Source organism: Peromyscus maniculatus, chromosome 4 (genome assembly GCF_049852395.1).
Source record: "Peromyscus maniculatus bairdii isolate BWxNUB_F1_BW_parent chromosome 4, HU_Pman_BW_mat_3.1, whole genome shotgun sequence".
Lineage (NCBI taxonomy): Eukaryota > Metazoa > Chordata > Mammalia > Rodentia > Cricetidae > Peromyscus > Peromyscus maniculatus.
This window is the reverse complement of record NC_134855.1, coordinates 47,566,233-47,587,861: the sequence shown is the minus strand read 5'-3', so window position 1 is coordinate 47,587,861 and position 21,629 is coordinate 47,566,233. Positions and strand designations below refer to the sequence as shown.

General features: G+C 37.5%; 1 protein-coding gene across 6 annotated transcripts in view; it reads right to left on the bottom strand.

The window, feature by feature from the left end:
- Positions 1 to 21,629, bottom strand: part of Ubr3 (ubiquitin protein ligase E3 component n-recognin 3) — a 141,206-nt gene that overhangs the window by 52,366 nt on the left and 67,211 nt on the right. For 3 of the 6 annotated variants that reach the window (XM_076569615.1, XM_015988732.3, XM_076569616.1), the window contains exons 20-25: positions 16,135 to 16,276; positions 12,822 to 12,926; positions 11,998 to 12,171; positions 11,788 to 11,820; positions 9,444 to 9,904; positions 1,455 to 1,543 (exon numbers count right to left, since the gene is read on the bottom strand). In XM_076569615.1, coding sequence (XP_076425730.1) covers positions 1,455 to 1,543; positions 9,444 to 9,904; positions 11,788 to 11,820; positions 11,998 to 12,171; positions 12,822 to 12,926; positions 16,135 to 16,276 — 1,004 coding nt within the window. The remainder of the gene's footprint in view (positions 1 to 1,454; positions 1,544 to 9,443; positions 9,905 to 11,787; positions 11,821 to 11,997; positions 12,172 to 12,821; positions 12,927 to 16,134; positions 16,277 to 21,629) is intronic. The other 3 variants (XM_076569619.1, XM_076569617.1, XM_076569618.1) reach the window with 1 other exon arrangement.

Here is a 21,629-nt window from a genome sequence, read left to right as displayed (position 1 = left end):
TTTTAAGTTAAATACTAACAAAGTTGTATCATAATATAACTACTTATTCAAGTAAAATGTTAGCTCTAAGACCAAAACTGTGAAGTTGATAAAAAAAAAATGTTGAGCAATATATGATTCAATATTTTGATGTTGTACAAATTATGGGTAGAAATTGATACTAAAAAAAATGGAAACAAAAACATCTATGTAAGGGGCTGGAGAGATGGCTCAGCAATTAAGAGTACTGGCTGTCCTTCCAGAGGACCTGAGTTCCCAGCAACCACACGGTGGCTCATAACCACCTATAATGGGGTCTGATGCCCTCTTCTGCCACAAAAGCATACATGCAGATAAAGCACTCATATACATACATTAAAAGTCTTTTTAAAAATCTGTGTAAGAGAACATTTTAATTACATTTTAAGGAACAAATACATCATTTGTTTTAATTTACTTTGAGGTTCTGAAGAGAAGAAATTTACAAGATAGCAATTCTTTAAAAATTGGTAGTAATATATAGTAGGGGATAATAGAGGAAAATTTGCTTCCTAATTCTCTATTTCAGTAATATCTCTCAAGTAATAGTCATCAATGTTTATATATGGAAGTCACTGTATATTCTTATATATTAATAAACGGTACAGAAAATAACAGTGATCTGTTAATATATCATTAACAAAAAAAAATAAAGACATACCACTGACACAGAAAGATAAGTATTAGGTATTTTTTCATAAGTACAGAAAACAACAAACTTAGAAGATGATATTCTAAAAGCAGAGGAAGTGTAATAGGAAAAGGAAAGGGGGAAAGGAAAGCAGAAATATATTTTTAAAAGACTATTCATAGATCTACTATCATATAAGAAAATGGTGTTTCTTCTCATTATAAAAATCCTAAAGCCAATATGAACTGAACTAAAAGGTAAGCATGATTTTTAGAAATACTAATGTGATGATGGCACAAAGAGACACCCAAAAGTGTTTTAAAAAATCACTATAAGGATCTTAGGGTAACTTCAGAGAAGAGCATCAAAAAAAAAACCAAATACTTACTGACAGACCTGACACATGTGAGGGACAGATTCATGAAGGACAAAGCGGGCTCTTCTCACCACTGCCTTTGTTTGACCACAAAGTGGCTAGGATAAAGATCTGAGCTGAGGCAGGTGAGATGGCTCAATGGGTAAGAAGCCTGACAACCCGAGTTCCATCCCCAGAACCCCATGGTAGAAGTAGAGAACTGACTCCACACAGTTGTCCTATGACCTCCACTTGAACTGTGACCGCGGCTGATCTGTACCCATGTGCACACACCATAATTAAACAGTTACTCTGATCACTCCATTACTCTACTATTTAAATAAAAATTGTATATTATCTGTACTATTTAGAGCTGCTGAAAGTTTAAACCAAATTATCTCTATAAATAATAACTAATTGTGAGAGGTTCAAACTAAACTTTTGACTTACCAACATCCATTGCAGTTTCCATAAAACTTTTCTGTCGTGAGGCAAACTCTGCAAGCAATTTCTGCTGCCTTTCTCTAGCCTTCTGTCGCCTAAGAGAAATGAAATTTGAAGTACATGGTGTGTTCAACACTGATCTACAGCCTGTCAGGAGTATACGACGAACAAATGGCCACACAATCAAGAACAACCTGTTTCATATATTACATATTAAATATCACGTAAGATTTGAATGGCCCTAAAACAATTCTATCCCTTCCAAAAGACTTCAAACCCACTGTCTGCATTAAGTTAAAAAAGGGGGGGCAGTATCTAGAGTATGAAAGAATGAATGAAATTGATAGAAAATTCTAAACATTCTACCAGGGAACTCTGACAGCTGATAAACACTTTCAGCAAAGTTGCTGGATACAAGATTAACTCAAAAAAAAAAAATCAATAACCTTCCTATATAAATGACAAACAGACTGAGAAAGAAATCAGAGAAACACCACCTCTCATAATAGCCTCAAATAATATAAAATATCTTGGGATAACTCTAACCAAGTAAGTGAAGTTCTTGTATAACAAGAACTTCAAGTCTTTGAAGAAAGAAATTGAAGAAGCTATCAGAAGACGGAAAGATCTCCCATGCTCATGGATCAGTAGGATTAACATAGTAAAAATGGTCATCCTACCAAAAGCAATCTACAGAGTCAATGTAATTCCCATCAAAATTCCAACACAATTCTTTACAGACCTTGAAAGGACAATTCTCAACTTTATATGGAAAAACAAAACACTCAGAATAGCTAAAACCATCTTGAACAATACAAAAATTGCAGGATATCCCACCAACCCTTAGTACATCAAGTTGTACTACAGAGTTACAGTAATACAAATTGCATGGTACTGGCATAAAAACAGACATGTTGATCAATAGAATTGAATTGAAGACCCAAACAGAAATCTACATACCTATGGACACCTGAGTTTTGATAAAGAAGCCAGAAAAACACACAGGAAAAAAGACAGCATGATGCTGATCAAATTGGACATCTGCATGTAGAAGAATGTGAATAAATCTATATTTATCACCCTGCATAAAACTCAAGTCCAAGTGGATCGAAGACCTTAAAAGAAAACCAAATATGCTGAACCTGATAGAAAAGGAAGTGGGGAATAGTCTTGACTGCATTGGCACAGGAGACAACTTTCTGAGCAGAGCACCAATAGTGAAAGCACTAAGATCAACCATAAATAAATGGGACCTCAAGAAATGAAACTGAAACGTTTCTGTAAGGCAAAGGACATCACCAATTGAACAAAACGGCAACATACTAAAAGGAAAAAGATTTTTACCAACTTCACATCTGATAGACGACTAAACATAAAGACATATAGACATAAAGAACTCAAGAAACTAAGTATCCAAAAAACAAGTAACCCAATTAAAAAGAGTAGTACATATCTAAAATAGAATTTTCATTAGATGAAACTCAAATGGATGAGACACACATAAAGAAATGTTCAACATTCTTAGTCATCAGGGAAATGCAAATCAAAACAACTCTGAGATTCCATCTTACACTAGTCAGAATGGCTAAGATCAATCACACAAGTGACAGCTCATGCTGAAGATGATGTGGAACAAGTGAAACACTCCATTGATGGTGGGAGTGCAAACTTGTACAGCCACTATGGAAATCAAATATGCAGAAAAGTCCCTCAGAAAGTTGGGAATCAATCTACCTCAAGACCCAGCTATACCACTTTTGGGCATATACCCAAAAGACAGGCTGGGTGGTGATGGTGCACGCCTTTAATCCCAGCACTCAGAAGGTAGAGCCAGGCAGATCTCTGAGTTCAAGGCCAGCCTGGTCTACAGATTGAGATCCAGGACAGGCAGGCACCAAAACAACACAGAGAAACCCTGTCTCGAAAAACGGGGGAAAAAAAAGGGCAAAGGACACTCCATCCTAGCACAAGGACACTTGTTTAACCATGTTCACAACAGTTGTATTCATAATAGCAAGAAACTGCAAACAACTTAGATGTTCCTCAACCAAAAAACAGATAAGGAAAATATGGTACATTTACAGAATGGAGTATTACTCAGCTATTAAAAAAAAATGACATCACAAAATTTGCAATCAAATGGATGGAACTAGGAAAAAAAAAATCAACCTGAGTAAAGTAATTCAGAACCAGAAAGATAAATATGGTATGGACTCTCTTATAAGTGGATATTAGCCTAATTAAATAATAACCAAGCTATAATCCATAGACCTAGAGAGGCTATGTAAAGAGGAGTCTAGGAAGGGACACAGAAAACTCCCTGGGATAGAGAAATAGAATAGATTTCATGAGTGCTCTGCGGATGGAAGCAGGGAGTGGAGAGGAGGTGGGGGGGGGGAGATTGGGGAGAAATGCTGGGATTGGGTAGTGCGGAAACAGTGCAGAGGAAACTTCCTTGAATCTACGAAGGTGATCCTAATGACTCCTAGTAATGGGGGATTCAGAGTCCCCACTGGCCATCTCAAGGCTTCCTTCCAGTGCTGCAACTAGGGTGCATTCAATGGAAGTGTTGGCCAAAAGGGTCCCATGAAAATCCCCAAACAACTCAGGCTGTTGCTAAGATTACTTTGTGCAAAGTAAAAGATTGAGTCATGAAGTTAGCAAAGAACAGAAACATCCTAAATCCAAGAATAATTATTTCTGGTTGCAAACAATAAAAAATAAATAAAGTAGGACTGTACATATGAATACAAAAATAAAAGTTAACTTGTAACGACATGGGCTTCCCCTGATTGTATTATAGAAACAATAATACTACCATAAAACTGTACTTCTACTAAGGAAGGTTAAAATAATAATTTTATCAAGGAGGATGAGGAAGAAAAAGGTTAAAAAGGTAAGTTGTTTATTGGGCAAGACAAACAATTGTTTAAGTTTGTGTGAGCATAAACAGAAACTGATCAAAATTTGTGATACAAAGCTCACAGTAATACAATATACTGCACACTTCCTTCTAATATCAATTTACCGCTAAGCACTATGAAGTCCCATATTATGGTAAACTGAGACCATGCATAGTCATTTCCATGGAAATCTAAAAGCAATTTTCTGTTGATCTGAAATGAAGCAAAAATATAATATATGGCCCTCAAAAGATGAACTGCTCACAGCAGTTTTGAAATCCCTCAACCACACCCCCATCCAATCAGTAGAGGTAACTAAGAGCACCTACAGAGAAAGGACTACGGCACTGGAAAAGTTGCACAGTTTTGTCAATGTTAAAAAGATTTCTGTTTACTGTGTAGATAATTTAAGAGCTACATTAGAAAATTTGCTTTGTTGTTTTATATCTACATCTCTTTTGCATTGTTTTTTGAGTCAAATATTTAATTTGAACCAAATATTTATTTTTGAGCCAAAAATTTAACCCAAATATTATCTGGGTTAATCATTTATCTTATTCATCAAACTTAATTCTCAATAACATTGATCATTTCAAAAAAATAAATCTACCCACCCACTGAACACGAAGGGAGACCCCGTATTTTTCACCGAAGAATAAAATATATAAAAGTCCAGAATGACTCTAACAACATCAGCTTAAAACTGTAAGTAAAAGAATGAACCCAAGGCTAGATAGATGGCTGAACGGTTAAGAGCACTGGCTGCTCTTCCAGAGGACCCAGGTTCAATTCCCAGCACCCACATGGCAGCTCACAACTGTCTGTAACTCCAGTTCCAGAGGATCAGACAACCCTCACACAGACACACATGTATGCAAAACACCAACGCACATTTAAAAAAAAATAAACTCATAGTTTTGAATACATAAGGACAAGCAAAAAAAAAAAAAGTCTTCTCTTTCTTCAGCCCCTAATGCAAAAAAAGACTCATAAATTTTTCCAGTTCTATTCACTAAGAGGACCTGAAAATAACTATATTTCATTAGAAAAAGTACAAGGATTATAATTTCTAAATCCCATTCTCTAGTAAAAGTAACAGAACTCCATGAGAAATGGCTAGCTTCCCATGTGCAAGATGAGCCTGGAAGATCTCTCTGCCTACAAAGAGGAGTATGTTCAACGAGTGATAAGAACCGCTCAAAAGGGATAAAGATCTTAGCATTAAGGAACTCTTAGTGGCTAAACTTGGAATCATCAGAATGAATATAAACTCATAAACTAAAACAAGACCTTCATAAGTCCATGACTACTGAAAATAAATGAATAGTGCCTTCAAAGGTGATAAATAGGAAATTACAGAACCTCAAAGTATCACTCTACTACAAATGATATACTAATCACAAAAAGGAGTAAAATAAACAGACAGTGCAGAAGTCTGGCAGGCAACCCTCTAGCCAACAGTCAATTGCAAACACCACTAACAAAACCAACGGAAACCAAGTGACCTGGTGGAAGCAGCAACATCTCACCAATCTTCCTGCCAGGTGACAGACAAGCCCATAGTGAGGCACAGTCTACAATGATACCACTGTCCTAACCCTTCAGAGGTTCCGAGGTCAGGAAAATAATGGAAAGATGGAGAAACTGTTCCACTTTGAAAGAGACCAAAAAGATACAACTAAATTCAATGAGCAATTGCAGACTGGATGTTTCTTTGATGAGATCATACTTAAATACAAGGTTAACTCCTTAATCTTGTAGTTCTTTCTGCTGTGATTATATAAGAAAAGGTTTTTTACCTCTAGGAACTACACACTAAAGAACCTTCAGCAAGTTCCTGGTACTGTCCTTAAACCATTTCTTTACATTTAAGATTACTTTAAAATAAAAGCTCATAAAAATTTAAGTGTATCCTCAAAGAAGAAATGTTGTCACTAAGGGATATAAATAAAATTATTGTGTGGATGCTTAAAGCACTCCAAGAGTAATGCAGAAATGTTTTGATAGACAGTAACTTTGGTCAATCTATGTGTGGTCTCTCTAATCACTACTAGGTAAGCTCTCAAGTTTCAGGATGCTTCTTTCTAATGTCACTCTACATCTCACTTCTAAGCATATACACCTAGAGTATGTGTGCTAATAAAGTAACAGTCCAAGTAATAAATCTGTATCTCAAACATAAGAGCATCTCTGGTATAACTAAAATCAAAATGCATTTCTCAGATGCAGGAGAGATGGGCCAGTAACTAAGAGCATTCGTTGCTCCTGCAGAGGATCTGGGTTTGGTTCCCAACCACCATGTGGCAGCTCACAACCATCTGTAACTCCTGTTTCAGGGGATCCAACATGCTCTTCTGGCCTCCACAGGTAGCAGGCACACACATGGTACACAGTCATACATACACCCATGCACATAAAATAATTGAATCTTGTTTTAATGTGTTTATCAGCTTTCTGTGAACCAGCTTTAAAACGATCTGTACTATTGCTTTCTAAATTAGGCACACATGTCAATAGGGGCCATTAACAAACAATAGGTTCTGGTAGATTCAGTACATTTCAGAATTATCCTAGAGGCTGAGGACCCTGAAGTAGCAATTATTACAACTGTCTAAAACCTCCATTTGTACCTTGTTTTCTTTCTATGGAATCAGTCTGTTATGGAAATGAAGTCAGGTTTTTTTTACAGGTAAGAATGGCCCAATATTAAGTTTATAAACTGTCTGTCTTGGTCATGAAACTTGGACCAGAAACACAGCAGGATTCAAACTCATCTCAATCCCTTAGCTGTCCACTGTAGAGTTAGTTCCAAATGGTCATCAATAACACCACTGATGAAAGGAGTCTCCTTTGCTTTGCTTTTTTTCCCCTGTGTATGCGTGTGTTGTATGTGGTATATAGTAATCTTTTTTTAATTTTTATTTTCACATTTTTGTAGTGCTGGGGCTTAAGCTCAACACCTCCTGGATGTTAGGCATGAGCCCTACCACTGAGCCATATCCCCAGTTCTTACAGCATTATTAATTAAAACGACTTTTGTAGAAATAGTATCTAAACTATGTCTTCTAGTATCATATCTATTATTAGCAATAATTATAAAATACTCCTAAGCAAATAAATGATTGATTCACTGCATGTTTGCCTTTTTAAAAAAGAACAGCCTATTATATAATCAGGAGGACAGGCCTCCAATTTAAAGAGATTAGCAGAAATATGTCTCATTTCATTTTCAATTTTCCACTTTAAATGCCCTTTAAATTACACATTAGTTCTTTATAATTGCTATTGGTAAAGTACAATACCATGAGAAAGAAATAGAAATGCTTCTAATCATTAATCTATTTTATCCCTTTGTGGGTCTTTTGTGGTTTGTTTGTGGTTTTGTTTTTGGTGTGTACACATGCATGCAGGTGTGAGTGGTAGCAATGGGGACTTGCTTTATCATTTCCACCTTGTTTGCTTGACCTAGGGTCACTCACTGAACCAGAAGTTCGTTGTCTCAGCTAGAAACCCTGGGCAGTGAGCTCCGAGGGGGCCACAGGCAGGCACAGCCATGCCCAGCTTTTTCTGCTGGTGCTGGGCACTCAGCTCTCATGCTTGCATAGTAAGTGCACATACCCAACTGCCACCCCCCAGCCCCTATGTACATTACTAATGTATACTGTCTCTAAACACAATTTTTCTTGCACTAGAGATGAAGTTCAACCATATATGTGACTAAAATGGCTTCTCGTACAGTTATCACAGGATGAGCTCCTTCAAAACTAGCAAATCACATGGGACTGCCAAACTTATCTGAACTCATAACACCAAACGATCTTGATACAGGTTTGCCTTTCTGGCCTCTTACATCTTCTTTAATGCCACTTTTACTAGTTAGTTTTAATTATCAACTTTACACAGTCTAGATTCACCTGAGAAGGGGGCCTCTGTTGAAAGATTGCCCAGATCACACTGGCCTACTGCCGTGTTTGTGGGGAATTGCCTTGATTGTTAGCTGATGTAGGTGGGTCCAGCACACTGCAGCTACCACCATTCCCTGGGAATGTAGCCTTGGGCTGTACATATAAGAGAGCCAGCTAAGCAAGAACCTGTGAGTAAGCAACAAGGAGCAGTCCTCCATGGTTTCTGTAATTTCAAAACCAGGGGATCGGATACCCTGAGAACCTCTTCTGATTTCCATATGCAGCAAGCATATATGTCCTGCAGGCAAAACACTTACACATAAAATGAAGAAATCTAATTTAAAAATTTTAACTTTAAAAAATTAGGAAACAGCCGGGCTGTGGGTGGTGGTGCACACCTTTAATCCCAGCACTCAGGAGGCAGAGGCAAGTGGATCTGAGTTCGAGGCCAGTTTGGTCTACAGAGTGAGTTCCAGAATAGGCAGAGCTACACAGAGAAACCCTGTCTCAGGGGGGGAAAAATAGGAAACAAATGTTAGCAAAAGAAAAATTTAAGAAACATTGCTTTCTCTAATAATTGACAATCATATAAATAAACACAAGTACCAAAAATTCAAATAGCTGGATTTCTGTTTTAAGAAATACTTAAGGGCTAGTGAGATGGGTCAGCAGGAAAGACACTTGCAACTAAGCCTGAGGACCTAAGTTCAATCTCCAGGACCCACAAGATGGAAAAAGAGAATAGACTTCCAAAGGTTGTCCTCTGACCTTACATGTATGTTGACATGTACACATGCATGCATGCATACACACACACACAAAATGTTTTTTTAAAGATATCTAAAATACTTCTATTTTTATTCAAATTTGTTAGAGCTTTTTTAGCAGCAAGAAAATTCTGAGGTACCACACAGCAATAATGGTATTAGTAATGTTTCTGAAGAAACTTCTGACTTTCAACAGTAACTTAACACTGGGACCAGTATACTCATCTTTTTACCCCCCAAAGAATTCAGCATACCACACACACAAGCACTGGTTATGTTCAATCATTTACCTTACAAAGTAAGTAGCTATGACTGTTGTAACTGAAATAACCAGGTCATTATCCCTGAATGACCGAAAAACAGAAAATCACAAATCGTCAACTGTGCCATACATATCGAAAGCACTACAAACAAAACTACCTTTCCTCCTTGTCCAGAGTTTTCTTCTCTGCCGCGGTGACTTTTCTGGGTGGCACAGGAGGGGTCACTTTCCTGCAGATCTCTTCAATGATGCGTTGGTTCATTCTGCTTTGCACTGCAGCTTTTAGCAAAATTCTTTCCACTGCAGTGATACCATCCCCATGACTGTATTTAGGAATTTCTGGTTGTATTAAAACTTCTATGTCATCGAGCCACGGAGGATAGTAAGAGTTTTGTTTTCCTGAGAGTTTGTGGTGAAGTTTGATTAGCAAAGACAATATGCTTTCCTTAATCTCCAGAATGGCTGTGGTTAGCTGGGGAGTGGAACCAGGAGCTGACCATTTACTGGGGGTTTTGGGCCGGACCGCCTGATTTGCTTCACTGCTGTTTCGATTGATGATCTCCTGAAATTTCTTCCTGCGCTCTGCTACTAAGCTGAAAACTTGAGCTGTACCAGAATTCTACCAGTAAAGATAAAAAAAAAAAAAAAAAAAACAGAAAAATCAACAAGTTACTCAATACCAATTCTAAAATCTACTACTGTATTTTTTCAAAGGAAATGCTTAAAGTTTCATCCAAAAATCTCTCCAGCAGAGAAACCTGTTTCTTTCACTTCTTTCTCAAAGAGAAACAGCACCACTTTCCAGGGACAGGGACGAGGGAAAGGAGTTCACCATAGTCACCTCTCTGTAACCGCCTGAGCCTACGTTCCACAAAAACAAAGCTTATGCCATACCTGCAGCCATATTACATGTATAAACTAAGCTTCTCCACTTTAAGGGAAGTTACTGTATTATACACCACTCATCAAGAAACTACATGTACTCTTTATTAACTTCTGAAAGTCTGCTTTAACATTTAAAAAAAAGTTCATCTTTCTTTTTCTTTTCTTTGTTTTTTCGAGACAGGGTTTCTCTGTTGCCCAGGCTGTCCTCGAACTCACAGTGATCCACTTGGCTCTGCCTCCTTAGTGCTGGAACTAAAGGCATGTGCCATCTCTGCCTGGCTTTCTTCATTTTTTTTAAAGACAATAAATCTATAGTAAAAATTAATTTCATTTTTAAGGAACTTCAAAGGTTTGAAAAATACAAACACTTCAAGTTATAAAACTGAAATGTAAGGATAAAGGAATATATTAATATATTAATTTGCTCAAACTGCGTATCACTGTATATTATTTAAATAGACATTTTTAGTCAAGTGTTCTTCTCAATAATTTGTCTCCTAAACAGTCTTTTTGCTAAAGGAAACACATCAGGCCTCTTAGAAATCATCTTTTAATTAAGATATCAATCAGTTTAATGAATTCCATTTATTTTTCTAAAATGAGTATAAAAAATTATGCTTTTGTAAGTTAAATTATAGTATACAGTGTTTTTTTAATATACAAAATTTTTAAAGTACTCTGTAACATTGGAAGCAAAAGAACCTCAGATAGAGGTTCTAAGTTTTAATTAAAGCCCTTTACAGTGTTCACAACAAAAGCATGTTGTCAAAAGCAAGAATATTCTAACAAATAGACTTGACTACAAAAACCATCTAATCCAGTTCTCTTTCTCTCTCCACTCACATGATACTTAGTTTATAGGAAACAAAACTACTTAATTATTTGGCATGTCATTTTAGTACTCTTCCTGTTTAAGATCTTCCTTATGTATATGGGTACTTTGGCCACATGTATGTCTGTGCATCACATGCATGCCTGGTGCTTGGGACCGGAGTTACAGGCAGTTGTGAGCAGCCATATGGGTGCTGGGAATTGAACCCAGGTCCCTTGGAAGATATGTCAGTGCTCTTAACTGCTGAGCCTTCTCTCCAGATCCACTTCTCATTTTATTTTTAAAGATTAATTAAGCATCATGCAAAGAGCTGCTTTTCACAATGAGTCTCAAAACAAAATATACAGAATACAAGTATTTATGAGCCTGTTTCATCACTTAATTGCCACAGAAGCAAAAAAAAAAAATTAATGGGCATGCTGAAAGCAATTATATCTGTTTTGGTTTAGGAAACAGTGTAGTCATTTTTAAGATGTTAGTAAAACAACTGCAACGCTAAATGTAAGCAGGTCCAAACGGGCCACCTGTAACTGGTCCAGAATACTTTTAGCACTAATAAGAAAAATTTGCTAGTAACCACTCAGCCTTTTTTGATCAAAATCATAAATTTTAAATTAAATATAAATAACTTTATTAAAAGTAAAAAAAAAACATAAATTTAAGAAATGTTTTAAATTTATTCATATTAATCATACACATACACACACAAATACTTCAGTGGTTTCTTTTTTCCTCATTTCCAATTAGTGAGGTTGCTAGTTAATACAAATATCATACACATCTACCTCTCTTTGAAGAACTCTAGGCCGTCGGGAACTCTAGCAAGTTGAAGGAAAAAGACTGGTTAAGACCACAACACTTAGACATATCAGGGAATAAATGACAACTTAAAGCTCCCCTAACCACGTTTTCTTCTGAACGCCATAGGTCATCTAAGCAATATGGCAGCATACTGGAAACCTTTCCCTCTCCATTTCCCTCACTTTTACACTTACTTGTAAAGCGCCCAATCCATCAGAGCTTGTGCCAGCAAGTGAGTCCCTTTTCAACTCAGGAGCAGTCTCTGGGACTCTCACTCTAACGTAATTGATAAAGTGTCGCATGTTTGATACCAAGTTACTTCCAGGGAACCAACTGTCATGGCAACGTTCTGGTCCACCCATTGACACCTAAAACATAGATAAATGAATGCATGAATGCATGCATGCACACCAGAAGCTTGTCACTTCAAGTCTGAGATACAATGAAGTTCTAACTTAGTGACTGCTTACTCATAATTAGTGTTCTCACCAAAATTACATCAACAGCTTTCTTTAATGTTAGTCATCTGAATGACAAATCTTCACTTTCAATAGTTCCACATGAAATGTAATTTCATGTAAAGGAAAGCTTCAAAGGACCATATGTATTTTAAGAATAAAGCCTTTTTTAGGCCAGAGAGTTGGCTCAGCAGGTACACTATCTGCCAAGCCTGGCAACCTGAGTTCAATCCCCAGGTCCCATAAGTAGAAGGAAAAAACCAACTCCTGCAAGCTGTCCCCCACCTGCTCGAGTACATCATGGTGCACACCCACGCTACATAAATAAACAGTGCCTTCCTGTCAGTTCTTCAAAGCTAAGAATTGAGAATACAAAACTAGAGGCTGGACAGCACTCTCTGTCCTCTAGTTTTGTACACAGGTAAACACCCATATACATAAACCCTGTCTCGAAAAAACAAAACAAAACAAAACTCACATTACACTTCTTGCAAATAACTGCCTGAGGACAGACAGGGGTTGCTTCCTCTTAAACGTTCTAAGACAGAGGCAGTACTTACCTCTTCCTCAGAATCATCCTCAGCAGAGTTTTCAAGACCTAATTCAATCAGATATAATACCATGCATAGCACATGTTCAGACAGATTTTGATGATCCATCAGAATCTTTAAAAAAAAAGAATTAATTTTTTCACAATATATATTGCAATTAAAGATACAAAAACATTATTATGAACAAAACTATTATCAGATATATAAATGCAAATCTTAGTGAAAATACAAACTAAACAAAACTAGGTTTCCTTTGAAGATTATACAGAACTCTTGTTAGATTTATTTTTAATTATGTGTATGGGGTGTGTGTGCAGGTAACTGCAGACATTATCATAATCAGACAATCTCATAATTCCCCAAATCTGGAGTTACAGGTGGTTATGAGCTGCATAATGCGGGTGCTGGAAACTGAACTCGGGTCCTCTGCAAAAGCACATGTGATCTTAACCACTGAGCCATCTTTCTAGCCCCTATAAAGGAATATTATGTAATATCTAGAAGTAGCAGTTTGATGACTTCCTAAAGAGTACCACATTTAACAGTCCACAAAAGTCACTAATGTAAATATAGCAGTATTTACTAAAATAATTTACCAAGAATATTTTACATCCTAATCTCCTGATACTTTCCGGAAGACAAGGGTGCCAAATACATGAGTTAGCTAACCAGGATCACTTATTTAAATGCAACTGCAGTTGGCTAACAGCTAGAACACAATATGAAATATTAGCATTGATTCTGTCTTTAAAATTCTGGGTCTCTAAATATTGAGTGTGACTATATAAATATGTAAGCCAATGTATGGTTGACATGGTAAGAATGGGAAAAGGGAAATGCAATGAACCTGACCTTATACATAGATCATACAACTCTAGCCTTATCTTATACAGGATTTCAGGGCTATAATAGACCAGTGATTGGGAGATACCTAAACTACTACAGGAACAAGATGGAACAGCAGCTGTCATTTGTCCTCATTATAAATAGGCGTGTGACACATGAGGGAAGGGACAGAAGAAAGGGTTCAACAAGACAGGGGCCCTGTGAGCTGAAAACGATGGTCAGCTAAGCTGAGCCTCACAGGAACAGTCCAATTCTTTGTAACTAAAGAATGCATACGTTCACTGACTGACTTCCTACTACTTGGCAGCTAGGAGGGTGTCTCCATTTTCTCTTGTAAAACCTCACTCTTAGTCTGTTTACACCCACTTGACCTGCAGCAACAATCTTTGGTCTTAATGTTCCCATGTCTAAAGGCAAAAAACAAGTCCAGAATTATCTGATGTTGGCTTCCCTTAGCATCTGCCATTTGCTTACAACAGTGCCTAGCAGCTGGTGTCTAACAAACAGTAGGTGCCAAGAGTATGAAGACTAGAAAGAGCCACGGAGGAGCCTGAAGGCAGGAGCTGCTAAGGTCACCCTTTCTGACCCATCACATCATGGAGGGAAACCAATGCTCACATCAGACTCAGTTGTCTAAACAGCACAACACACAGCTCTCAGCCGCCCAGGCCAACGCCTGCCATTTCTGTCTCCTTTCAATAATAACTTATCATTACTATCTAAATCCAAAGAAATTTTGAATTGAAATCCAGTGGTACTAGATATTTAATTGAGAAAAATAAAAGCTAAAGATCCTGAAGAAAAAACGGAAGCCCTTCCCTGGAAGTGTCATCGTGTTCTTTAGGATCACACATGGCAAGGAGTGATGGCGCTTGCTACAAGTAACTTCTGCAAAGCTGGCTTGGCAGTGCCGACAACTACAGTGCGTCAGAAAAGCTATTCTAAACAAATTTGGAATTTCAAAAAATTCGTCATGAGAGTCTTGAAACAACCAAAACCCTGATCCTTCATCTCTGATTTAAAAAAACAAAAACCAAAAAAAAAAAAAACACCCACTCTGCTATATTAAGCAAATTTTAAAAATTAAAAAGGAGTAACTTGAAAGAGATTTTCAGTAAGGCTTCCTTCATTTATCATAAATTCTTAATTATTATTGGAAACAGTACTCAGGTCATCATTTGAACTAGTTATCTAACCTCTAAAACTCCATTCTTGCATTAAAAACTGGGAATAACACAGAACTTCCTGACACACTAAATATCTGTGGTATCAACTCAGTAACAGAGGGAGCCTGCTCTGGGGAACCCAACAAACACTCAACACAAACTGTTTGCCAATATAAAAGCATAGTTTACGTATTTTAATGGAAAAAGGGTACTTTAAATCATTTTTTCTGAATAATCCTTTTGATTTTTGAAGGCACTGATCTAAAATCTTAGCCAAAAATAACTTCTAACTTTTATAAGTAAAATGAAAAAAAATGGCAATGGGTGATACTGGAAAGACATGTATAGAAATCTAAAAGCACTGTTTCATTATGCAGCAAACACTAGCCCTGAAAGTTCTACTTAACTAATTAATGCATGCTTTCTTAAAACATTAAAAATTATCTGTACACAGTCAACGGAGATCTATATACAGAGTATGCTTAGGTTTCTTTTTTTAATTTTTCAAATGAAGAAAAAAATATACATTTTCTTTATTTCTAATTATATAACACCTATGCCTATAATTTTATAAATGCTTATTTATTTAAGCAATATTCTACAGATATGATTATCTGATCTTTTATCTCTTATACAGTTTAAATTAAAAATCCCAGATTTGATGTGTGTATGTGTGTGTGTGTGTGTGTGTGTACAAACATACATACCCATATATTCTCTGTGTGTGTGTGTTTCTCTCTGTCTATCTCTGTCTCTGTCTCTCTCTCCATAGTATATTTAATGCAACTTTTAGAATACAATGAGATAAATCAGTTTTGTGACAGAACACCCCCAAAATGAAACAAATTATGGGTAACAGAAAATGGAAGATGTTCCAAGTTTCTAAAGAACCCACATACACATTCTTCTTTGTCAAGTTCTCTCCAAGAGGTAAAAGGCACAGAAAACCACTCTGAAGTAAGGTCACTGGCTCCCACAGCACTGTTTGTCATGCCAGAGGCTCACTCAGTCTACTACATAATTCCTATAGCTACAATACTTCTCATTCTAGAGAAGCTATAACCAATACTACAGTCTGAAGCGGAAGGAAACAAACATTTTCCACAGAGAAGTATAACTACTTCATACTTTTTCAATTTGGAATTCAAATACATGTAAGCATAACTTATCCTCACACATTAAAAAAATTCATAAACACATGTTGCTTTATAAGTGGTACTTTCAAATAAATATTATCATTTAGCATTTTGACTTGAAAATTATGAAAATAAATTACAATCTAAGTCATTCTAATTAAACTACTACTATACCTTGTAAAGCAGAGTGAATAGCACAATGTGTAAAGTTTTACAGTGCAGAAGTCTCATGAGACCTTTATAGCTGGGGTGGAGTGATGTCCTTTTCTTATAAGGAGGCCAGGGATTGCCAGGGAATTTTCCACTCTGTTTTAAACTGCAAGAAAAAAAAAACAAAATCAAAAATACATGATAGACTCAAATTTAAACTACTGTATAAACTGATTTATAGGCATCAATTTCTGTCACATTTTCTAAACATTACTAATTGATCATAAATGTTTTAAAATGCCAGACATTTATTCACTATACAATGAACATTATTTTTTCCTTTCCTATTGGATAAAAATTAGTTTAAAGCCGGGCGGTGGTGGCGCACGCCTTTAATCCCAGCACTCGGGAGGCAGAGGCAGGCGGATCTCTGTGAGTTCGAGGCCAGCCTGGTCTCCAAAGCGAGTTCCAGGAAAGGCGCAAAGCTACACAGAGAAACCCTGTCTCGAAAAAAAACAACAACAACAACAAAAAATTAGTTTAAAAAAAAAAGCTAGGCTAAAAACTAGAAAGATGAATTTAAAAATACTTTTTAAAAAGACCACAGTAAAATATTCAGCAAAGTAATTTCCTCTCCTAACACTTGACAAAATCAGTAATCCGAAAGCATTCCCACTACTAACAACGGGAAAGCAGATGAGAAGAAGCACAGTCTTCTGATCCCATACTGAGCCCTAAAAGAGAAAGTGTACTAGAGGTGTCGGGAGGAACAGGATTACCAAGTCACTAATACTGTGGTGACAGTCTTGAAGTCTTTGAGGGCTACTGAGATGGCTTACAAGGTAAAGGCCCTTGTCATCAAGTCTAATGACCAAAGTTCAATCTGCTGACCTCAGATAGTAGAAGAAGAAAACTGAGTCCTACAAGTTGTCCTCTGACCTCCTCACCAGGGGCAACATGTGTGCCTGTGTATGCACATGCACACACACTAAACAAATGCAGTCTTGGAGCAGACTGGAAATTCCCAGACATGGAAAAAAGATTCCCTCTACTGCTGAGATCTAGAAAGTGTCTCATCTAAATGAGGAGAATAACTTGCAAGAAGAAGTAAGTTTATCTGTATCTGAACAGAAGAGCGGGAAGACAGTAATTACAATCCTTTACAAAAATAATCACAAGCTCAAAGCACAATAAGCAAAATTCGAGAAAATTACATAGAAAAGTTTATAGACCCATGTTGCTCAGAGCTCAAGGGGAAAAGAAGGAAGAGTCTTAACAAAACTATTAAAAAGCCCAGGTCTATAACACACGACAATTAGGTGAACTTAATACATTTATACAAACTGTGCTCAGAAGATTTATAAAAAGTTGTCAAAAAATGCAGGATGCCCTGTTCAACCCTCAGGAACACATAGAGCCGGGCACAGAGAAGCACACTTGTTCCCCAGGCACTTGTGGGATGGAGGCAGGAGGATCAGAAGGTCAAGATCATCCTCAGCTTATGGTGAGTTTGAAGCTAGCTTAAGCTATCTGAAACCCTATATTTAAGAAAGAAAGAAATGGAGGTGCAGGGAGCAAGATGGTTTGGTGGGTAGAAGCACACAAGCACCTAGCATGTACCAGCCTGCGCCCACATTCAGACTAAACTAATTTAAGGAACAGGGCTAAATAAGAAATAATGTCTTTTCTTCAAGCATGATGAACTGAGTTTGAATACCCAGCACCCATAAAAGCCAGACATGGCTGTGTCTGCCTGTAACCAAAGCACTGGGGGTGAAAAAGGGGGGATCCTCAGGGCTCCTTATCAAGCTCCAGCCTAGCTGAAACCAAGAGCTTCCAGTTCAGTGAGAGACCAGTTCAGTCTTAAGGTAGTAAGACAAGTAGTGATTAAGAATTTAAATTTTAAAAAAGCTAAACATTACACAGCAAATTTCAAAAATTACCAAGCCAACAAATAGACTATAATCACTTGTCATACAATAAATAAAACTAAAACTAACTTAAATATAAAATCCAAAACTACACACATGCAGACATTTTTAAATATTGTTAAATTAAAAAATCAAAGGTTTGTTAAAAATCTTAACAGAAAATATTTAGAATTTAAAGTATAAATAATATAAACTAAAAAAAAAAAAGTGAGCTGAAACCAAACAATACTTGGGAAGAAAACTTATGGTCTTAGCACATATTTTTTAAAAATCAAAACTAAATATACAAGAAAGGATAACAAAGAAAAGCCACACTAGCTGAAAAGAGATGATGATAAAAGGAAAAAGAATGAAATAGAAAAAATGGAAAGAAAAGAAACAAGAAAATCAAAAGTTAGTTCTGAGTCCTGATGTGGGATAATGCTTTTGTACACTGGTTTAATAAAATGCTGATTGGCAAGTAGCCAGGCAGGAAGTACAGGTGGGATAAGCAGAAAAGGAGAATTCTGGGAAGAGAAAGGCTAAGTGAGGAGATGCCAGCCTGCCACCAGGGAGCAGCATGTAGTGGCACACAGGTAAAGCCACAGAACATGTGGCGACACACAGATTAACAGAAATGGGCTGAGTTTAAGTGTAAGAGCTAGTCAATAGTAAGCCTGAGCTAACAGCCGAGCAATTTTAATTAATATAAGCCTCTGTGTGTTTATTTGGGTCCGAGCAGCTGCAGGACCAGTGGGTGAGAGAGATTTGTTCTGACCGCACACCGGGTGTGACACAGAAAATGGCGCCTAACGTAGGGCACAAACCCACAACCCAGGGATTAAGAGCCCCATGCTTTACTGACTGAGCTGGCTGAGCTCTTATTGCCCTGCTGTTCTGCCCTCTCATTGGCTCTTAGCCCAGCTACCTCACTTCCTTGTCACTGCCTGTCTGTACAGATCTCTAGGTCTCTATGGTGGGTACTGGGATAAAGCGTGTGTTACCACGCTTGGCTCTGTTCCCTAGTGTGGGCTTGAACACACAGAGACCCTGCATGCTAAGTGATAGGATTAAGGGCATATGCTATCACTGCCTGACTTTTGTGTTTACTTAAACTGACTTTCTATTTCCTTTGATCACCAGGCAAACTTTATTTATTAATATACAAATAAAATATCACCACAGGGTTCAGTTATGGCTCAGCAGGTAAAGCCACTTATTGTCAAATCTGAAGACCAGAGTGCATTCCCCAGACCCCAGGTGAAGGCAGAAGAAAAAAAAACAACTACACAAGGTTGTTTTCTGACTTCCATACATGCAAATGTGACCCCTACACACACACAAGAAATAAATTTCAAAAGTTTGCAAAAACTTGGACTACTATCTCACAGCACACATAAAAGTTAACACAAACCAGATCAAAGACTCAATGTAAAAGTCAAAACTATAAAATTCTTAGAGGAAAGCATAGGTTTAAATCTTTTTTAAAAAAGGATTTATTATGTATACAGTATTCTGTCTGCATGTATGCCTGCATGCCAAAAGAGGGCACCAGATCTCATTATGGATGGTTGTGAGCCACTATGTAGTTCCTGGGAACTGAACTGAGTTCTCTGGAAGAGCAGCCAGTGCTCTTAATCACTGAGCCATCTCTCCAGCTCAGGTTTAAATCTTTGTAATCTTGGATCAAGCAAGAGTTATGACATTAAAATAAAGCCTCAGGAGCAAAAGAAAAACAATATAATAGAACTCATCAAAATTAAAAAAAAAAAAAAAAAACCTCTCAACTAAGTGGAAACTCAATTTACAGGAGACTAAGAAATAACTGCAAATCATGTATCTGCTAAGTCTAGTATCAGAAATATATAGAGACTCTTTAGGAGTCAACAAAAGGGGACTGGAAAGATGGTCCATGGTTAAGAGTGAGTGCTGCTCTTGTGGAGAGTTTGTTTTCCAGCACCCATGTCCAGTGGCTTACAACTGCCTGAGCTCCAGAGGATGTGACATCCTCTTCTGGCCTCCAAGGGCATCTGCACTCAAGTGCACTGGCTGCTCTTACAGATAACCTGGGTTCAATTCCCAGCACCCACATGGCAGCTTACCAGGAGATCCAGCACCTTCTTCTGGCATTCACAGAATCCAGGCATACATGAAGTACACTTACATACATGCAGGCAAACACTCATGCACATACACATACAATAAAAATAAATAAATCTTTTTAAAAACGAAACAAAACAATTCTTAAAGTCTATCCAAAAGCGAGACAATAAGAGCTGGAGAGAAGGCCCAGAAGTTAATGAGACCAGAGTTTGTTTCCCAGCACCCACATCAGGTGTTCAGAACCACCTATAACTCCAGCCCTAGGGGACTCAACATCTCTCAAGTGCACATACCCCCACACATCCACATAACTAAAAGCAAAATAATTTTGTGAAGTAGAGACTGACAAGATAGCTCAGTAAGTAAAAGCACTACCACACAGGTCTAGTGACCTGAGTTCCATCCCTGTAACCCATATAAAGATGGAAAGAGAGAACCAACTTACAAAGTTGTCCTCTGATCTCCACACTTCATGGTATGCACACATCTCCACAGACATCAGACGCACATATATAATAAATTTTTAATTAGAAATTTTAAATACACAATGACACTACTAGTATCTGCTATATCAATAATAACAGGCAAGACAGTAAAAGCTAAAATAAATAAGGATGGAATTTTTCCCTCACCACTGCAAAAGAATTCTGCTGGAAGGATTCCTCTCTACTGAGGATAAAACACCAAGCACAGTAAAAGGTATGAAGACAGAATATTAAAGTTAAGATTTGAATTTGATTCAAAGCCACTAAGTCTTGTGTCTTAATTTGGGTTTTTATTGCTATGAAAAGACACCATGACCACAGCAACTGTTATAGATGAAAACATTTCATTGAGGAGGCTCGCTTACAATTTCAGAGGTTCAGTCCATTATCATCAAGGCAGGGATGGTGGTGACATGCAGATAGACATGGTGCTGGAGCTGGGAGTGCTACATCTTGACTCAAAGGCAACAGGAAGTTGACTGAATATCACAGAGGGAAGCTTGAGCAAAAAAACCTCAAAGCCCGCCCTCATGATGACATACTTCCTCCAAGGCCACACCTCCTAATAGTGCCATTCACTTTGAGCACCATTTTCTTTCAAACCACCACACCTTGTCTCCCTCCCATTGGTTCACAAACTAATGAGAGCAAGACCATTACCTTTGGGGCAATATTGAAGCAACTTCTCCGAGAAGGCTAACCTAAACAACCAAACATAAGGCTTCTTAACAAACCTACCTACAACACAGTCTGTGAAAACTCTTATTCACACACATCCAGAATCATCAGAACCTGAGGAATGCCCATGACCTGAAAGCTAGATATGGAAAAATAGGTAACATATCTCAGGGGTGAGAGATACTTGGGGGGAGGGGAGAGGGGGTTAAAATAAACATCATTAACACAGCATCAAAATGAGTCGTACTATGAGCGTGTGCACAGGAGGTCTCAATGGGTAAAGCACATGTTGGATAAACATGAGAACCCACATACAAGCCAGGAGCGCTGGGACATTCTTGGA